At 35.6% G+C, this 21,144-nt stretch overlaps 1 protein-coding gene across 14 annotated transcripts in view; it reads left to right on the top strand.

Annotated features, from left to right (window-relative positions):
* Window positions 1-21,144, top strand: part of PTPN4 (protein tyrosine phosphatase non-receptor type 4) — a 207,937-nt gene that overhangs the window by 176,481 nt on the left and 10,312 nt on the right. For 13 of the 14 annotated variants that reach the window (XM_072788886.1, XM_072788891.1, XM_072788887.1 and 10 more), the window contains 9 exons: window positions 3-59; window positions 5,168-5,324; window positions 7,905-8,071; window positions 9,108-9,198; window positions 9,282-9,343; window positions 11,952-12,098; window positions 14,044-14,172; window positions 16,488-16,636; window positions 18,539-18,674. In XM_072788886.1, the coding sequence (XP_072644987.1) occupies window positions 3-59; window positions 5,168-5,324; window positions 7,905-8,071; window positions 9,108-9,198; window positions 9,282-9,343; window positions 11,952-12,098; window positions 14,044-14,172; window positions 16,488-16,636; window positions 18,539-18,674 (1,095 nt within the window). Of the gene's footprint in view, window positions 1-2; window positions 60-5,167; window positions 5,325-7,904; window positions 8,072-9,107; window positions 9,199-9,281; window positions 9,344-11,951; window positions 12,099-14,043; window positions 14,173-16,487; window positions 16,637-18,538; window positions 18,675-19,195; window positions 19,235-21,144 lie in introns of all 14 variants that reach the window. The other variant, XM_072788880.1, reaches the window with a different exon arrangement.

Raw genomic sequence — 21,144 nt, 5'->3', positions numbered from 1 at the left:
AGGGAGGATATGATCAGAAGATGCCTGTGATTGTGTCTCGAGTAGCACCAGGAACACCTGTGAGTTATCTGAATGTGGCTTTGTATAAATAAAATATCGCATACATAATCATATAGTTATAGAGATTCCTCACAAAACCCAGGGATAGGAATGCAATCAGACCTCTACAAAAAAAACTTAAAATGAACATCAGAACTCCCTGTTTTTCATCTCTATTTCTTTTTATGTTCCGTTCTTTCTCATTGCAAACCAGTTTGTTCAAGGGATCACCCTCATCTCTGTAGCTCCTCTAAGTAAGATACAGTCTAAATAAAAAGAGTGTACTTAGTACCAGTTTCCAGTTAGTCCTATAGCATCACCACCACACACTCTCTACTTTCACAATATGATTGTGACCCCTGCATCTCTACTAAAGAGAAATTGTATAGCTATCACTATTTTCCTCAGTTGATATAATGGGCTACTAGTAACTTCCAGATTCATATATTATCAGCTCAGCCAACCAGAGGGATTAAACCTCAATCCAGTTTACAGACTCCTGGGAAGTGAACTCTTCATAGATCCAACTTGTATCAGATGTCTACTTTTCTTTTCTTTTTTTTTTTTAAAGACTTTATTTATTCATGAGAGACAGAGAGAAAGAGAGGCAGAGACACAGGCAGAGGGAGAAGCAGGCCCCATGCAGGGAGCCTGATGTGGGACTCGATCCTGGGTCTCCAGGATCAGGCCCTGGGCTAAAGGCAGCACTGAACCGCTGAGCCACCCGGGCTGCCCCAGATGTCCACTTTTCAACAAAAGCACTTGTGAGCAGAGGGTACAGGACAAGAGTATGATGTATGAAATGCCTCCTGAACCTATTATGCATATGAAGGATAGGGACAGAGATCAGGGAAGTCTTCAAATTATTTATTAGTACATAAATGGTGGAAAATATATGTGTGGGACAGACTGCAAAGGAGAAGATGAAAGATTCATAAATTTTTCCCTGTAGATAATATCTAAAATAGAAAACTAAAGGAAAACAAAATGTGAGGGTGTTGTTTAGAAATACTGAAGTAGGTACAAAAGATGTAGCTAAAATGTTGAAAGAAGTTGCCTGGGGTAGAGGGATGGTAGAGAAAAACACAAGAAATGGCTTCTTGTCTTAGTAATCTTATGACCTAGTCAGTTCTTTGAGATGTTTAATATATAACTTTACTAAAAATAGAAATTAAGCTACAATTTTTTTTCATCAGATACATATATCTTTTGACCTATTGATTCCACTTTTAGCAATTTCCTCTAATAAAGCAGTTGGACTAGGGAACAAAGGATACACAAGGACGTTCGTTGTAATACTGTTTATAATAAAAATGGGATGACAAAAATGTACATCGTTAGGATTGGTGAAATAAATGTGCTGTTTTGCAGCTGTTGAAATGATGGATGATGGAGCTCCATATACATAATGGAAATATGTTCATAAAATGGTGTTATAGAAAATGCAGCAAGACAAAATCAGAGAGACAAACCAAAAGAGACTCTTAATCATAGGAAACAAACTGAGCCTTGATGGAGAAAGGGGGTTGGGAGATGGAGTAACTGGGTGATGGGCATTAAGGAGGGCCTGTGATGGAATGGGCACTCAGTGTTTTATGCAACTGATGAATCACTGACCTCTACCTCTGAAGCTAATAATACATTATATGTTAATTGTATTTAAATTCAAAAATTAACTTGAAAATGCTTATTATTGATCTATATGTATGTTTGATACAACTTATAAATTTTACATTTATTTATTTTTTTCATTTTGGAGGGAGGAGGGGAGGGGCAGAAAAAGAATCTTAAGCAGGCTCTGTACCCAGCACAGAGCCAAACTCGGGGCTCAATCTCACAACCTTGAGATCTGAGATCATGACCTAATTCGAAATCAGGAGTCACTCATTTGATTGACTGAGCTATCCAGGCACCCTTAATCCAGTTTTTTAACATGTGAGTTAGCACATTAAAAAGTCTGGAAACAAACAAAGTCTGTTTGCTCAGACTGTTAATAGCATTTCATCTGGGTAGTAGAATTATTGGGGTTTATCTCTTCTGTATTCCTCTTTTTAATTGTCCGAATCATGACAATGAGAATGTATTGTTCTTGTAATTAGAAAAAATAATGAGAGGATCCCTGGGTGGCTCAGCGGTTTGGCTCCTGCCTTCGGCCCAGAGCGTGATCCTGGAGTCCCGGGATCTAGTCCCACATCGGGCTCCCTGCATGGAGCCTACTTCTTCCTCTGCCTGTGTCTCTGCCTCTCTGTGTCTCATGAATAAAAAAAATCTTTTTAAAAAATAATCTTTTTTTATTTATATACCACTTGTAATAGTGAATGACACAAAAGAAATAGTAATTTTCCTGAGCAGTGAATGTGTATCATTTTCAATTAAGTCAGATGTTCAGGGAACTTTATATAGACAGGTTCATTTCCAAATAGAATCCTTTGACTCTAAATTTTCTTTTTAGGTTGTACAGATTATTGGTAATTTTTTCTTTCTGTCTTGTAGAACTATGTCCCATATATTGGCTAAGGGGTGCCTGGCTGGTTCAGTTGGTAGAGCATGCTACTCTTGATCTCTGGGTCATGAGTTCAAGCGCCACATTGGATTGGAAAGGCTAGAAAACAGACTCATATTTTAAAGATAAGAGAAAACACAAAAGTTCCCAAAAGACCGAGAATGAAAGACAAGAAAGGGATAGAAATTAAAACAAACAGTGAAGCATAATAATAGTTAAGGAAGGAAGAATGAGGCTTCCAGAAGGAGAAAATAAAAATTATTTTAAAAATAAAGTATATTGGCTGTGGGCTCCTGGGAGGCTTAGTTGGTTAAGCATCCAATGCTTGGTTTCATCTCAGGTCATGATCTCATGATGGTCATAGAATGGAGCCGTGTATTGGGCTCCATGATTAGTAGGGAATCTGCTTGAGATTCCCTCTGTCCCTCCCCCCACTCTTGCTCTCTTGCTCTCTCTCTAAAATAAGGCTTTTTTAAAAATATTGACTGCATTTATAAGAATAATAAAAATTTATTATCTTTACATTATCTTATTAATTTAGAGATGATCACAGGTTTCCAGTTGTAAACCTCATTTTAGGTGATTGGGGGAGAAGAACAGGATTTCAAATATTTTAATGTTAGTTTTTATATTGGACATCTTCTGAAATGGATAAAATAATGCCCAATTCTTCAGTTCCCAATTGAAGTCATGTTTTTCTTTCTGTCTACTAATTGTACTATTCACAAAGTAAGGTGAGAGGATAACTATTTGCACTAGCCCATTACATATCTCCCAGTTCACTACTGTTTGGGTACTGCAAAGGCAATTACAAAAACTTGGGACTAAATGGTACACAAAAGTATCACCCTGCTAGTGCACAGAGAGAGTATGTGAATGTCATCTGCTCCACCACAAGAAGTAGAGATAGAAAAGAAGCAACTAGAGAGAACGGTCATAACCTCTAAACTTGAATTTTCTGTATTTTAATGCTTTGCATTGAATTATCTCATTTTTGTCTTTGCAACTCTATGAAATAATTAGTGGAGATACCTGCTTCATTTTCAGAGTCTCATGTGTCTAAAATCACACACTTCATAAGCAGCCAAGGAAGAACTTGGCTTTTAGACCAGTGCTCTTTCCGCTAGTGACAGTACTTGTTGTATTTGTTGACTTTCTATTATGAAAGAATATATGAATTTGAGTATTTGTGCTTTCATTTCTTTAAGCTCCCTTTGTTGTAAGGTCCAACCCAGTCATTTCCTTCTCTATTCAACCTATCATCCTTCCTGACTTGACTTCCATATGTTCTCATTGCTATGTTCCTGGAGCATGCTGTCTATATTTCTGCTTACTTCTTTTAGCTTAATTATGCCTTTGTTTTCTCAATAAAATGGCAGTCCTCAGTAACACAGTAGTGCAGGACAGCAAAGACAACTGTGCAAGGAGATCTTGGTAGTCAATGGGAAAAGTTATGCTTTCTATGACCTTTAAATTTTTTATCAAATAATTTAAATCTCTTTTAGTTCCCATTAAAAATGTATAGAGAGGTGAAAAAATAGTAAAACTAATACTGGCTTAGTATCCTGTAATCCAAATCACTAGAAACACTGAGAAATAAAGTATTCTGTTACCTTGAGGAAGTACTTTGAGCAGTGGCTTGTTGTTGCCCTTATTGTCATATAACTTAAAATACAGGGGGAGCATTTTTCTCTCCTTGGCAAATGTCCTACTCATTTCTAAATTTGAATTCACTTTCAACATTTTATCTTGTGTATTTTCAATGTTGTGAAATGTGACCTTCAGTGAGAATTTTTTTGCCAGCACCACTTCCTTGAGGACATCGTCATCCTTCTCATCAGTGCCATTTTCATCATTTATGTTAATAAGCGTGCCTTCACTGAATTCCCTTCACTGCATGTATGGAGACTATCTAACAGTAGTAGTGTCAGTATTTCCACTATCAGTGGTTCACTTTCGATTTGAATGTTCTTCTATCACTATCACTCTTTTGTTTCTTTGCTGTGTTTTTAGCTTTTCTGGTTGGTTGCCTATTTACATGGGTTTATCAGTGGGAGACAAGCTGGGGACATAAGTGCCTGCTTTGCTATCTCTGCATGAACTGATGAACAGATGCACAACAGATCACCAGCCGACTTTGAAAGAAATAATGTGATTGGTCACTGATCATGATGTGTGTCTGTTATTTATGAAGTGATTTGTAGACTCATGTGCTAGTAGCAAAGCTCATCCTTTATGCAGTTATTCACAATTTATTGTGGTAAATAGAATTTGAATGTTGTTAGGGGATTGGTGTTATTTAACTAAACTGTGGTAACAGATTTGTACATACCTGGACAGTGCAGAGTAAGGGCTGTCATTATCTACGCACCTTGAGGTTATTAATCTTATCTGTATATCTAGACATTAAAATAGGGCATCAAGGATAAAAGTTGTTGAAAGAAAAGGGGAAAAAAGCAGCTTCATTCATAGATTTCTGCTTTTTGCAAATAGAAAAATAAATGGGCAGATGCTCTTCTCTATGTACTTTTCATTCTTCTGCTGGAGAGTATAAAAACATATTCCTGTGCTTTACTTTCAGAAAGCCATATGCACATCTAAAACCTTATTTATGTTACATTACAGGCTGACCTCTGTGTCCCTCGATTGAATGAAGGGGACCAAGTTGTACTGATCAATGGTCGGGACATTGCTGAACATACCCATGATCAAGTTGTCCTGTTCATTAAAGCTAGCTGTGAGAGACATTCTGGGGAACTCGTACTCCTGGTTCGACCTAATGGTAAGTACTCTATGTAGCACGGGATATTTTTGTAATTTGTTAGTATTTGTTACTGGACACAGCAACCAGAGTGGGCTTTTTAAAACGTAAATTATGTCATGTGGTTTCTTGCTGAAAGCACAGTGGCTTCCATTCATACTTGGATTAAAATTCAGTTCTTGGCTCCTTGCCTGTCACACAGCCTTGCTCACTCTGTCCTTTGCTGGCTTTTTTTTGTTGTTGTTCCTTCTGCCTAAAACACTCTCCTTGATTTTGATAGGACTTACACTCTCACTTCATTCAGGTCTCTGCTCAGCTCTCATCCCCAGAAAGTCCTTTTCTTCTGACCACTGTTGCTGAAATATCTTCCCACTTCGCTCAGTTGCTCTAGTAGTGGTAGGTATGCAGTAAGTAAATGAGTACATTTTGAACCACTTTTAGAAAACTCTAGCGAGCTATAGTTAAAATCCTGTCTTTGTTGGCAGTAAACAATGCCAGTAACCTAATCATTTCATTCCTTATCTGGACAGCTGACTTGTTAATTCATAGCCAAAGTTCCAGGTTTGGAGGAACCTTAATGCCATACACTCTCGCTCCTTTGCTGATTGCTTGAGTTTCCCCAACAACAGCCTCAAGATCAATCACCCTGGCAGTGTGCAGCACTCAGCACTCTGAAGCACTTCAATTTCCTCTTGGGTAGCTTGAACTATTAATTGAATTAAAATTCATCTTCTTTCAGTCTCTTTGTTCCCAATTCTGTCCCTTTATGCTATGCAAAAAATGTTAAATCCCCCTTCAGTTTTTGACAGTAGCTAATTTTACCAGAAACCTTCCCTCTTTCTCCAGTATAACAATCCCAGATCCTTCTGTGTTCATATGCCATTGTTTCAGATTTCCATAACGCTCCATCAGGCTCCTCAGAGAAAGGTTCTTATATGTCTTCAGCCTGCCATTAGACACATTCTTCTAGTTTTATTCCCAACAGTTTGCAATCATAGTTTTAGCCACAAGGGTAATTATTGGTTAATGCCTCGCTACTGGTTGTTATATACCATGGGGAACTAAAATGTAGTCAGAACTTGAGCCATTCCCCACCCCACCACACCCAACCCTGCAAAGTTTTCCAAGAAAGTTCCTTTAAAAAAATAAAAATAAAGAATTGTCATTTTGTCTCTTGGGTACAAACAGGCTTTTTTTTTTTTTTTTTTTTGGCTTTTATAGGCATTTTCATTTTATCTTCTCTACTTTGTGTTTTTCTGCATTCGTGGTCTAGAATTGGTTTTCTAAGAAAAATCTAAAGACTTCAACAGAACATTCTATTTTGACTTTTCAAGGAACTCCTTCATTTAGACTTGATATGTAGGTGATTCATTATTAGGCATTTTCTGTCACATAAAGCAACTAAAGTTTTTTACTAAGACCTAGTACTCTATTTTGTTTCTTCCATTTTCTCTTGATAACACATCCTAAAGAACCTAATAGTAAGTTCTACACATAGGCTATTTTGCATATTCTTATTTAATCTTTACACCCGTCCAATGAAAGATGAATTATGCCCACTTTACAGTTGAAGGCAGTTTAGCACCAAGACACTCAGTTACCTGCTCATAAATTCATGAACCAGATTATGAACAAAGTTCCATATAATGGAAAAGGCATGGCATTTTGCAATTCCAAATCACTTTGCTTATATTTTAAATTAGGAGAGGAAATTACCTAGGGTTTACTTCTTTACAAAAGATCTTTCTGTTGTTTTTATCATCAGAATCTGGACTGAGGGTAGGGCACATCTGGGTAGCTCAGTCAGTTAAGCACCTGACTCTTGATTTCAACTCAGGTCATGATCACAAGGTTGTGAGATCGACCCCAGTATGGGATTCCTTGCTGGTAGTGGAGCCTGCTTATGATATTCTCTCTCATTCTCTTTCTCTTTCTCTCTCTCTCTCTCCCTCTCCCCCCACCCCCCCACCCCCACCCCCACTCCCACCCCTACTCCTCGCCTCTCCCACTTGCATGGACACCGCTCTCTATCTCTCAAAAAAAAAAAATCTGGACTGGGACCTGTATTTATTTTTAGTATGTCCCTTTTTATTTTTTTTAATTTATCATTTCCCTTTTTACTTAAAACAACATATAATCAAACTTTATGTTTACAAAACGTATCAGAAACAGGCAGCCCCAGTGGCGCGGCGGTTTAGCACTGCCTACAGCCCAGAGTATGATCCTAGAGACCCAGGATTGAGTCCCACATCGGCCTCCCTGCATATATATACACAAACACACACACAGACACATACACACAGACACACACACACACATGTCTCTGTTTCTATTTTTGTTCTAGGTTCCACAATTTAAGGGCAGGTCTGTTCTTAGCTGATTCTTGACAGTTCTTTTTCTAATTGTCTCTTCAGGTTATAGACATTTTTAGCAATATGGCCAAGAATGTTTCTTTTTCCTAAAGGTACAGCAAAGTTCAGCTTCACAGCTACTCGGTCCCTTACACAGTGGCACTAGATTCAAATCTGATTAATTCATCTGGTAAATTCTTTGCTGGTTTATTAAGATTTCCATGTGGCTTTTTTGTTTTTGTTTTTTTAGCTGTATATGATGTAGTGGAAGAAAAGCTAGAAAATGAGCCAGACTTCCAGTACATTCCTGAGAAAGCCCCACTAGATAGCATCCATCAGGATGACCATTCCCTGCGGGAGTCAATGATTCAGCTAGCTGAGGGGCTTGTCACTGGAACAGTCCTTACACAATTTGATGTAAGTAATATTGTAGGGAAAGGATGTTGGACCATATTTTTAAATTAATTTCATGGTTTCTTAACTGTCTAATCTATCATTTATATTTTATAAACTAAAATGGTATTCTGTGAAATATTTGGCATAATAAATATTCTAAAATACGTAGTTTTAAATATTGCTTCCAAAATGCTAGCTATGGGGCAGCCCGGTGGCTCAGTGGTTTAGAGTCACCTTCTGCCCGGGACCTGATCCTGGAGACCCAGGATCGAGTCCCTCGTCAGGCTCCCTGCATGGAGCCTGCTTCTCCCTCTGCCTGTGTCTCTGCCTCTCTCTCTGTGTGTGTTTCTCATGAATAAATAAATAAAATCTTTAAAAAAAATGCTTGCTGTAGTTACATAAATAGATATCTTTTTAAAAGAGAGAAATAAGGAGATTTTATGAGTAATGTCATCAAACTAAATTTTTTTCTGTAATTAAACAGCTATTTTTATGAAAGGTAGCAGAGGAAGATAGGCTATGGTACAGCTAAACTCCTAGGTTAAAGGAAAATGACTTTTGTACTTCATCATATTTAATCTTTTATCTATCTAGTTGGTCACATGTTTGTTGCTCTAAAGTATGTGCTATTCATAAGTGACTATAAAACATTTGTGACAAAAAAAAACATTTGTGACTATAAATTATTTAGGGCGTGTCAGTTTTTCTTTTAAGAAGTCCTTGGTTCATATACTGTGTACACCTCACCAAATTAAATGAAAGCTAAATGTTTTCTGCAGATTTGCTCTTTAATACCTTAGATATTCTTCTGTAAGCAAAATTATTTTCACTTGCTTTTATCATTAAAAAACTACAATGTATAATTCATGTCAAAAATTATGCAGAATCAGCTTCTTGAATTTGGTTCAATACCCTACTAGCCTCGGGTATGTCATTGCATGGATGAGGTATCCTAAGGAAAAACATATTTGTTGTAGCATAGAAATAAGTCTGAAAAACAAAATAATCTCTTAATGTCTTTTTTGACTCATCTTATACCCTCCCCCCCTTTTTTTAGCAACTGTATCGGAAAAAACCTGGAATGACAATGTCTTGTGCCAAATTACCTCAGAATATTTCCAAAAATAGATACAGAGATATTTCGCCTTGTAAGTATCTACATCTCTGTTTGTTAAGTTTAATCTTTTTAGCATTACTTTATTAAAATATTCTTCTCTTAAATTATTTTCAGATGATGCTACACGGGTCATTTTAAAGGGTAATGAAGACTATATCAATGCAAATTATATAAATGTAAGTTTATTTTTATTAAGCTTTTGTCATTCAGAATAAGAAGGACCACTGTAAACTTTGAGGTTCATTCTTGAGAGAATGTTAACACTGTTAGATATTGAAAAATATTATAAATTTAATGTTAAAAAATAATTCGGGGTGTGCCTGGATGGCTCAATGGTTGAGAGTCTGCCTTTGGCTCAGGTCGTAATCCTGGGGTCCTGGGATCAAGTCCCATGTTGGGTTCCACACAGGAAGCCCGCTTCTCCCTCTGCCTATATCTCTGCTTCTCTATCTCTCATGAATGAATAAATAAAATCTTTGAAGATAAATAGTTTGATACTGGCATATTAGCATATGCATAGAGTAGTGGAATAGAATAGTCTAGAAATAGGTTGAAATAATTACTAGACTGTTATTTATGGTAGAGATGGACTTTTAAATCATTGAAGATAAAAATAGATTAGTAAATGGGTTGTGTAATATACCTAGATATAATCTAGAATATATCATTGTAGGAGGTTTTCCTTCCCTTGTAGGGAGATAAAAGGATTACCAACTTCTTTTCTTACTTTGTAATGTAAAAAATGTCAAATATATAAAAGTAGAAGTAAAATGAACCTTCACATACACCTCATTCAGTTCAGCAGTTGTCAACTACTCATGCCCCCACACATCCAGATTGTTTTAAAACAGATCCAGTTTTCATGTCATTTATGTATAGAGACTTCACCTACTCACTCTTGATGTAACGTATTTTAGATATGTCAAAATATAAACGTTAAAAAATGGAATCCTGAATGTACTTGGAGGATATCTATGAAATTGTTTAAAATCTCAGAAAGGGAAAGACTTTTCTACATTTAGACTCTTGTCTACACTCACAAAAAGTACAAATCAAAACTGGAAAGAATGACTATTTTTCACCTATTAGACTTCAAATATCAAAGACTGTGGTAATGCCATTTACAAGTCTTTGTCCTTTTTCTGAAATCTTGGGGTCAAATATATTTTAGGATTCAGAATTTTTTGGATTTTTTAAAGATTATTCAGTGCTTGTACCATAGACTGTAATAAGTAACATCCCTAGCAGACTTATAAGACATTACCCTGTAATCAGTGTATTGATAGTCAGTAGCAAACCATGGATAGTACCAGAAAATGGGACTTGTAAAGACTTGAAGTAGTCTTAGATTATTAGTTCAGGTCAGATATTGTAGTCAGATGAGTCCAGATTAGGTCAAATGTACCAAAAAAGGACAGACTTACACTTCAGAGCACTGAGAGTTTCAGAATTGTGAATAAGGGATTATCAGTATATTAAGGAGACTATCGGAGAATAAGCATTTTTGTACATTTTTGGTGGAAGTATTAATGGGTACAACCTCTTTAGAGAGGTAACTAATAAAATGTTAGGTTTGCAAAACTATTCAGTGCAACTTTGTTTATCATAGCAAATAGATTACCAGCAAGTTAAATGTTCATTAAATAAATTATAGTATATTTACGTAGTAGAGCCATTAAAAAGAATAAAATTTTGTGTATTAATCTGACATCTCAAAAAAAAAGCAGAAAAAGAGAACAGGTACAGAACATTATAAGCTACCTTTTATATTTTACAGAAAACTGAGTTTGCATCTACATTTGTGTGTTATATGTAGAGTATCTCCAAAAGGGTATATTAGAAATTAGAAAAAAAAGATTGCCTTCTTGGGTGTGAACCAGAGGCTGGGGTGGGAGGGAGACCTCTTTCTTTATTTACCCTTTGGTATTCTTCGGTGCTACATGTATGTGTCACCTTTTCTTCTTAAGCCTCAAAAAGTAGTAGAATGATGACTCATCTTCCCCAAATACTCAGGATCTTACATCTTCCTGAAAATAATAATTAAATTTTTTTACTATCTTTTTTATGTGTGTATGTATTATATATACACATACATATGTATACATAATTTGTAAAGTCTGAACTAAAACAAATGGCAGAATTCTTGCTCATTGCAAATTTTACCAATAAGCTGTTTAGAAACAAGTATTCTTTCTGTATCAACTCTCTGCCTCTAAAGCAGGATTTTCTGTAAAGCTGCTCTTAAACCCCTAAGAGTGCTTTGGAAAATATTTGAATTTCTGTTTCCAATAATTAAAAGATAAATATGTGTAACTACTGAGAAATTTCTTATACTGGTAAAGAAATTATTAATAAATATATTGAGTTTTTATTCTTTTTCAAATTTATATTTAAATTCTAGTTAAGTAACACATACTATAACACTGGTTGCAGGAGTAGAATTTAGTGATTCATCACTTACATATAAAACTCAGTGCTAAAAAAAAAAAAAAAAAAAAACTCAGTGCTCATTGTAAAACAAGTGCCCTCCTTAATAGCAGTCACCCATTTAGCCCATCCCCCTTCTTCATCTACCCTCAATTTGTTCTTGGTTAAGAGTCTTATGTTTTGTCTCCCTCTCTCTTCTCCTTTTAAAGATATTATTGATAAATGTTTATTTTACTGAGTTTGCAGTTTATTGAGATTAGTTGTATTTAGTTATTATTTAGTGGATGATTTTCGTATACGTGATCATAGCAAAATAATAATGTAATAGACTTCAGTTTTGTGTCCTTTGCTTTTTAGATGGAAATCCCTTCTTCTAGCATTATAAATCAGTATATTGCTTGTCAAGGGCCATTACCACACACTTGTACAGATTTTTGGCAGATGACTTGGGAACAAGGCTCCTCAATGGTTGTAATGTTGACCACACAAGTTGAACGTGGCAGAGTAAGTCATACTTGAATCTTACACATTGCTTGGGCTTTTTTTTCCAACATATATTTGCATATATGATCAAAATATTTGCATTGATTTAGTCTTTTTTTTAGCCTTTAAGCTTTCTTTCTTGTAATGTGATTAATATCATAGAGACTAACACATAATAAATACGATATATAAGTGTTAGCCATTATTATTACCAGCTATTATCTTCATGAATTAATATGGAGGCACCTCGGTGTCTCAGTTTGTTGAGTGTCTGCCTTTGGCTCTGGTCATGATCTCAGGATCCTGGGATCAAGCCCCACGTCCAGCTCCCTGCTCCACGGGGAGCCTGTTTCTCCCTCTCCCATTCCCCATGTTTGTGCTCTCTTGCTCTGTCAAATAAATAAAATCTTTTTTAAAAATGTAAATAAATTAATATGTATTTGATAAGGGATTTGTATGTAGAATATATAAAGAACTACAACTCAACAATTAAATGATAAATACTTAATTTAAAAGTGGCTGAACATTCAGAGTAGGTGTTTCTCAAAAGAAGATATTTAAATGGCCAATAATGTCATGGAAAGATGCTCAGCGTCATTAGTTACCAGGGAAGTGCAAAATCAAACCCACAAAGAGGTAGCACTTCATATAGGATCGCTAAAATAAAAATGACAGCTAATACTAAGTGTTGGAAAAAAAAAAATACTAAGTGTTGACAATGATGTGGAGAAAATGGAACCTTCCTGTATTGCTGGTAGATTCATAAAAAGATGCAGCCACTTTGGAAAACAATGTCAGTTCCTCAAAAGGCTAAACACAGAGTTATTAAAACTCCGTAGTTTCACACCCAGGAGCAATGAAAACACATGTTTACATAAAAATACACAGATGTTCGTAGGAGCATTATTTATGATTGCCAAAAGGTGAAACCAATCCAAATATAACAGATAAAATGTGGTGTAATCATATAGTTGTATATTATATGGCAGTTAAAACAAATGAAAAAGTGGTCTATGCTAAAACATGGATGAACCCAGAAAACATTTTGCTAAGTGGACAAAGGCAGTCATCAAAGCCCACACACAATGTGATTGCATTATATGAAGTGTCCAGAGTAGGCAAATTCATAGAGGACAGGAAATAGATTAATGGTTGCCTAGGCCCAGACTGAGAGAGCGGTTTGGGATAGAGGAACACACAGTGATTATTAATGGATATGGGGTTTCTTTGGGGAGTGAAAAAATGCTCTAAAAGTGATTGTGCTGATGATTGCCCAGTTCTGAAAACAATTGAATTGTGTACTTTAAGTGGGTAAATTTTATGGTACGTGAATTATGTGACAGTAAAACTTTTTCTTTTTAAATCTTCATTATGAAAATTAATGGATTGGCATTTTAGTTAAGAGATTGATTTCATTACCTCAAATCTAAAAATACCAGGACACCTGGATGGCTTAGTGATTGAGTGTCTGCCTTCAGTTCAAGGCGTGATCCCAGGTCCGGGGATCAAGTCCAGTATCGGGCTCCCTGCAAGGAGCCTGCTTCTCCCTTTTTCTATGTCTTTGCCTCTCTCTGTGTCTGTCATGAATAAATAAATAAAATCTTTAAAAATAAATAAATCTAAAAATACCATATTTAGTGCACCATTTGCTAATTTCTTTGTAGTAAATGATTCAAGCAAGAAATAACAATCATAAAACATTGGGTGAAAACGTGTAATAAACAGGATATTTAAAAAAAAAAAAACAGGATATTTGCAGTCTCAAAATATATCCAAACATTATTATTACAAAGAAAAAAATGATGAAGAAATTTTAGGAGTTGGCAGATCTAGGTTAAAGGATCAATGAGGGTTCATCAAAATATTCTTGTAACTTTTCTGTAGGCTTGGAAGTTTTTAAAAATTAAAACATTTTCAAAATTGGAGAGCCTAAATTACATATTTTTCTTAAATCTATTGATGTCAGGTTAAGTGTCACCAGTATTGGCCAGAACCCACAGGAAGTTCATCCTATGGATGTTATCAAGTCACCTGCCACTCAGAAGAAGGAAACACAGCCTATATCTTCAGGAAGATGACACTGTTTAACCAAGAGGTAGGAAGGCAGGGTAACCACTCAGTAGAACGGTTGTATTCAAGGTAAAAACTTTGAAAGCTGAAGATGTTTTGAGTCCTGATTACTAGGAAATACTATTTAAAAATTACTGAATTTGCTTCATTGGAATGCTTTGGGATCTTATGACATATATTCTCCTATGTAAAATGTATTTTCAGTTTCTCTATGTAATACAAATACTCAGTAAAAAAAGATTCTAGCAAATTATACTAACCACTCTTAATATTTTGCCTCTTTATAAAAATTATACCATGGTTGTATTTGATTTCTTCCTGCCAGTAATAGCAATAAAGTATTTGAGTACATCTGTGGAAATACAAAGAATAATTGAGAGCTGTCAAATTATTGTCCTTTTTTGTAAAAGGGTAAAGGAGAACAATTTCACAGTCTCCACAGTATTAAGAAGGAAAAGATTGTAGGCAGGATACTATGACAGCAGACAGATTATAGCTTTGTAATTACTAGTTCTTGCTGCCACCTGGGTCACTCCTTTTGACTTCTAAATCCAGAGCCAGAAATGGATTAGTAATGCAGCTACTTTTACTGATTAGTAAATGATGGCTCAGTAACTCAATTGGAAAATGTGTGTAGAGCCTGGCATGTTGCCAGTCTTGTCAGGCTGTTAAACATACACTACACCCACTTTCACTGCTTGCAACTAGTTATTCCTGTACCCACCCTTTGGTTTTGAAGGGGGCTAGAAGAAGAAAAAAATAATTGCTAGAGAAGAGCAAATAGCACATGCTTTGAATACTTAATGCCTGTCTCATCATTGGTTAAACCTTTGGAAATGAGAGCTTCATCTCCCCCTCCCCATCCCACTCCACTTCCCTGAATATGAATAAAGATGCCTAGCAAAACAGCTTTACTGACCCAAAGGGAAGGAGCTAGAAGTTGTGGTGATTGATGATAAAAGAATCTGGCATTGAATATAGCTAAGTTACAAGAAATAAAAAGTTAAAATTTCCAAATCTTATGGACTAGAGAGTACATTAGAATGAATTTAGGGCTTGTGTAGCTCATGGTCCAATATAACCAGGTAAGTCAATAAGCTATTTCTTCATTTTCCCAAATGGGTAAGAAAGCTACATGTTGGCTATATAAAGTAATATTTTTGTCCTCAGCATAGTCTGTTTATGCTCCATATATAGGTTACCTATGGGAGTTTATAAACTTACTGTGGCTTTTCTTTACAAACCCTGAGTACCTCAGAACTATGCCAAGACACAAATTAGTTTTTAAAGTTTGAGACAAATATACTTGGGAAAATACAATTGCTTACATACCAAATACATATTTGCGTGGATGGACAGACAGACCTCAAAACATAATAAATATCCATTTAACATTACCCATTCTTGTAATTATTGGTACCAGTAAATATTTTTTTAACAATAATAATCAAAAGTAGCCTATATTAGATACCTTAAATTCATTTCATAGGTTTCTGAAAATGTAGTTATCAAGTTAATACTGACTGAGGTCTCTTTGGGAATTCTTTCATTAGTCCTTTTCTTAATTACCTTGCACTTTAATGGTCTTTTCTGGAAGCCCCCTTTAATATAAATGACAATAACCAGATTTCATAGTATTGAATGACCATAGACACCAATTTTTGAGAATATGATTCCAAACAATTGTTTGGATGATTTATAGGTTCTCTCATAGAATCCTTTCAGCATAAGACTATCCCTGTGAGGTGTAGATTTTTATTTTATTTTTCAGTTGAAGAAAGTAAGGTTCTGCAATACTAAATGCCTTGACCAGCTAAATCCAATAATACCTTTCTCCATTTTACTGACTCTTGGCTCCCAAAAAAGAAATTAAACCCTGATTTGACTTTGTGATCTCCAGTTTTTAATCTACACTTATTTTGAGATTTTATTTTCCTAATTTCCATTATTTCACTTGTGTTTTTCAGAATTAGCCCAACCTTTCTTACTAAAAATGTTTTCCCTACTATTTTTGTTCACCTCACACTTTTTCAGTTTTCTTTAAACATTTCTCTGTATCTTACTCTATTTTTGCCTGTTTATCATCTGAAAAATACTTTACAAATATAGAAATTGAGTTACAAGGAGAGTAGTGATCCAAGTAGCCAGTACTTAATGGATTCAACTGATTCTGTAAAATGATTTCTTTCTTTCTCATAGAAATTTTGGGTTTTACTGAATTTGTACATTACTAGTGGGAATAGTTTGTTTTATTTTTCTTCCAAAATTAAAATGACACAAATATTTATATTTTAAACATAATTCCTAAGTTAAGGTGCATAATTTCTCATTTATACTTAGAAAAATGAGAGTCGTCAACTCACTCAGATCCAGTACATAGCCTGGCCTGACCATGGAGTTCCTGATGATTCAAGTGACTTTCTGGATTTTGTTTGTCATGTACGAAATAAGAGGGCTGGCAAGGAAGAACCAATTGTTGTTCATTGCAGGTATTCTATTTTCTGGCTTTTTTGATTGAATAGCTGACCTGAAATGTCATTTTTAAAAGGGAGTGTGGGACAGCCCAGGTGGCTCAGCGGTTTAGCACCGCCTTCAGCCCAGGGCCTGATCCTGGAGACCGGGGATCAAGCCCCATGTCAGACTCCCTGCATGGAGCCTGCTTCTCCCTCTGCCTGTGTCTCTGCCTCTCTCTCTTTCTGTGTCTCTCATGAATAAATACAATCTTAAAAAAATAAGTAAATAAAAGGAAGTGTGTATTTTATTTTGTCCTTAAGTTGTGATCATCACTATGGTAATTAGATCCTAAAACATTATCTGAAGCTGGAAGGCAGAGGGTATGTTCTGACACGTGATTGTCAGAATCTTTATCATAAGAAGTAAAAATAATACTTTACTGACTGATTCCTAGAAGCTTCTCTTTCTCATAGTTTAACATCTCAAACATTGGGTGTCTTACAATCAATGGTATCTTAGATTTGATAAAATCTAATATTCTAAGCATTCAGTTGCAGCCTAACGTTTAGATTTTTTTCTCCTAGCAATGTGCTCCTTCCTGCCCTGTGTGCCCTCCTAGGACTTTTTTTTTTTAAGTATTCTCCCTCTCTAGGAGTGGCCCTATCACTTCCAGGAGCTCCAGGTAAACAGCAAGAGGCTACCCTTTCTTCGTTTCATACTCAGGCCCCGTTCTGCCTTCCAAAGGGCTGAATACAAGGACTCCAGCTTTCACTACCATTGACCCCAGATTAGGAAACTGAAATTATCTTCTCCTTATCTTAGCCACTTCTGTTACTGAATGATTTATTCAGAAGCTGTGTTGAATTCTCTCAATAAATAAATAAAGGTATCTCTTCCTCCTCAAACTTTCCAGCACTTTTTAAAGAGCTGACTGAAATCATCAAAACAGATTGTAGACCAAATGTCTGAGACACAACATGGCAGGATTGATGAACACATTTGGCCATTTCATATCCTAAGTCTGCAACAGCTGCTATAGCTTTTATGTTCACAGAGAATACTTCAAAAAGTTCTTGACTATCACAATTCTAAAATGTAATCAAAATTAAATTTGGTTTTAAAAACTGATTTGAGTGTGGAAAATATTATCTTTTATCCATTTGTTAATGATTTATTATTGTAATCTTGTTACTTTGCATTTTATTTTTTTTAAGATTTTTTTTATTTATTTATTTATTTATTTATTTATTTATTTATTTATTTATTTATGAGAGCATACAAGTGGAGGGAGGGGCAGAGGGGCAAGCAAACTCCCCACTGAGTGGGGAGCCCAACATAGGGCTCAATCCCAGGACCCCGAGGTCATGACCTGAGCCGAAGTCAGATGTAAACCAACTGACTGAGCCACCTAGGTTCTCTGTTATTTTGCCTTTTATTTTTTATTTTTTTAATTTTTTATTTATTTATGATAGTCACACACACAGAGAGAGGCAGAGACACAGGCAGAGGGAGAAGCAGGCTCCATGCACCGGGAGCCCGACGTGGGATTCGATCCTGGGTCTCCAGGATCGCGCCCTGGGCCAAAGGCAGGCGCCAAACTGCTGCGCCACCCAGGGATCCCTATTTTGCCTTTTAAAGGAGGTTGCTCCAGTAAGCTTGTGTACCTTGTTCAGATTTTAAAAACTGAAATGTAACCCTTTTAAAGCAGCAGTTTTACAACTAACAGTGGGGAAGGGTGGATGCAAACCATTTATTCTGTATTAAGTGTGAAATGTTTTTCAATTTTCAAAATATTTTTTAGTTGACTTTTATATATAAAACTTCTAAATGAAATCAAATTGTTCTTCTAATGTATTATGTTTCAGTACTTTATTTACTGCACAAATAACAGTTTAACAGAATAGTATCAATGAGACTTTGCTCTTTGTCTTTTTCAGTGCTGGAATTGGAAGAACTGGGGTTCTTATTACTATGGAAACAGCCATGTGTCTCATTGAATGCAATCAACCAGTTTATCCACTAGACATTGTAAGAACAATGAGAGATCAACGAGCCATGATGATCCAAACACCTGTAAGTACTGTACTTCAAGTATATATGTATATTCTCAACATGATGATTTTTGTTATGCCAAACCATATTTTTATCTTCTTAATTGCCTGACAGGAGCCAATAACCCCTAGCACAAAGGTTCACGAATATTGCCTCTAACAAGCCACTTGTTTTTGTAAATAAAGTTTTATTAGAATACAGCCATGTCCATTTGTTTATATATTATCTGTGACTGCTCTCACACTAAAATACCAGAGTTGAGAAGTTGTAACAGGTACCAAATGATTTGCAAAACCTAAAATATTCACTACCCGGTTTTTACAGAAAATGTTTATTAGTACCACCTATCATGTTAATTCTTGAGTGCTTACACAGGTACAGAGGAACTTTCCCTCTATTAGTTAGTCGGGGAATGCCAAGAACAATAGCATCCTTGACTGGAGAATCTTGGCAGACCTGTTATTGATGAAACAGCTGTGAACTTGAATTGCAACAACAAAAGTAATAGAAATTAAGCTACTACCTTACTGTATTCTACACAGACTCTGAATTATATTCCAAGAATCAAAAGAGGAATCAAGGTATTTTAGAGTTAAGATTATGTTTCATATTAAGCTATGGTGAAATGTTAGCATTGTTGGTGGCACTAAAGTTCCTGAAGGGAATTAACCTATATGATCTAATAAATGCTTGTCACTTTTTTAGCTTTTAATTATAGAAAATTTCAAACATGTGCAAGAATAAACCATACAATAAAATGAACACTATGTTGAGTACTGAGACTCAACAACATGTGCCATATTGTTTCCTCTATATCACTTACTTACCAGTATTTGAAGTAAATCCTAAACATCAGACCATCTTATTTACAAATATTCTATAAATAGGGCAGCCCGGGTTGCTCAGCGGTTTAGCATCGCCTTCAGCCCAGGGTCTGATCCTGGAGACCCAGGATCAAGTCCTGCATCAGGCTTCCTGCATGGAGCCTGCTTCTCCCTCTGCCTATGTCTCTGCTTCTCTCTCTCTTTCTCTCTCTCTCTCTCTCTGTTTCTCATGAATAAATAGATATTTTTTTAAAAAATTTTGAAGACCAAATTTTCTATAAATATAAAACACTGTAACATTTTTAGACAAAATAAGGAGTAGCTTTTCTTCTAAAGAAAATCATAATACCATTATCACATGTAAGTATAATTAATAATAATATCTTCATGTTACCAAATAACCTATGTTCAAATTTCCATTTGTCTCATGTAAATTATGTCTTTTTCTATTTTAGAACAGCTTTAATGAAATATAATTCACATACCATGAAATTAACTCTTTTAAAAAGCGTACACTTCAGTGATTTTTAGTAAATCAGAGTTTTGCAGCCATCACTACTATCAAATTTTAGAACATTTCATCACCCCAAAAAGAAACCTCATACTTATTTTCCCTCATACAGTCTCCAACCTCCTCTCCACCTAGCCCTAGGCAACCACTAATCTACTTTCTGTCTCTATAGGTTTGCCTGTTCTGCACCTTTCGTGTCTATGAAATCCTAACTTTGTCTTTTGTGTAATTGGAAGATGTACCCATTCTGTAGCATATATAAGTACTTCATTGCTCGCTCGCTCTCCCCCCCTCCATGGGGGGCTGAATAATACTCCATTGTATGGAGATACCATATTTTATTTATGTATCCACTGTTTATTGGCATTTAGATCATTTCAACTTCTTTGTTATTATTAATAATGGTGCCACAAACATTTGTGTATATGTTTTTGTGTGAATATGTTTTCATTTTTCTTGGGTATATACCCAGAAAATGAATTCCTGTCATATAGTAACTGTTAATCCTTTTGAGGAACTGCCAGACTATTTCCAAAGTGGCTACACCATTTTGCAATTCCACTGATAGTGTATGAGGGTTCCATTTTCTCCACGTTATTGTCAACTCTATTACTATCTTTTTTTTTTTAATTTTAATTAAAATTTTAAATTTAATTTAAATTAAATTTAAATTTTAAATTTTAAATTTAATTTTCTACACCAGCATGGGGCTTGAACTCACAACCCAGAGATCAAGGGTCACATGTTCCACTGACTGAGCCAGCCAGGCACCCTTGTCTTTTTTCTAATTTAGCCATCCTGCTGAACATAAAGTGGCATCTTGTAGTTTTGATTTGCATTTCTCTAATAACTAATGATATCAAGCATTTTTTCATGTGTTTATTGGTCATTTCTTTGTATATCTTTTGAGAACGATCTGTTCAAATCTTTTGCTCTTTAAGATTTTATTTTTAGGGATCCCTGGATGGCTCAGCAATTTAGCGCCTGTCTTTGGCCCAGGGCATGATCCTGGAGTCCCGGGATCTAGTCCCACATCAGGCTCCTTCCAAGGAGCCTGCTTCTCCCTCTGCCTGTGTCTCTGCCTCTTTCTTTCTCTCTGTGTCTCTTCATGAATAAATAAATAAAATTAAAAAAAAAAAAAGATTTTATTTTTAAG

Source organism: Canis lupus, chromosome 20 (assembly GCF_048164855.1).
Source record: "Canis lupus baileyi chromosome 20, mCanLup2.hap1, whole genome shotgun sequence".
Taxonomy (NCBI): Eukaryota; Metazoa; Chordata; class Mammalia; order Carnivora; family Canidae; genus Canis; species Canis lupus.
This window is presented reverse-complemented; position numbering and strand designations above follow the sequence as displayed.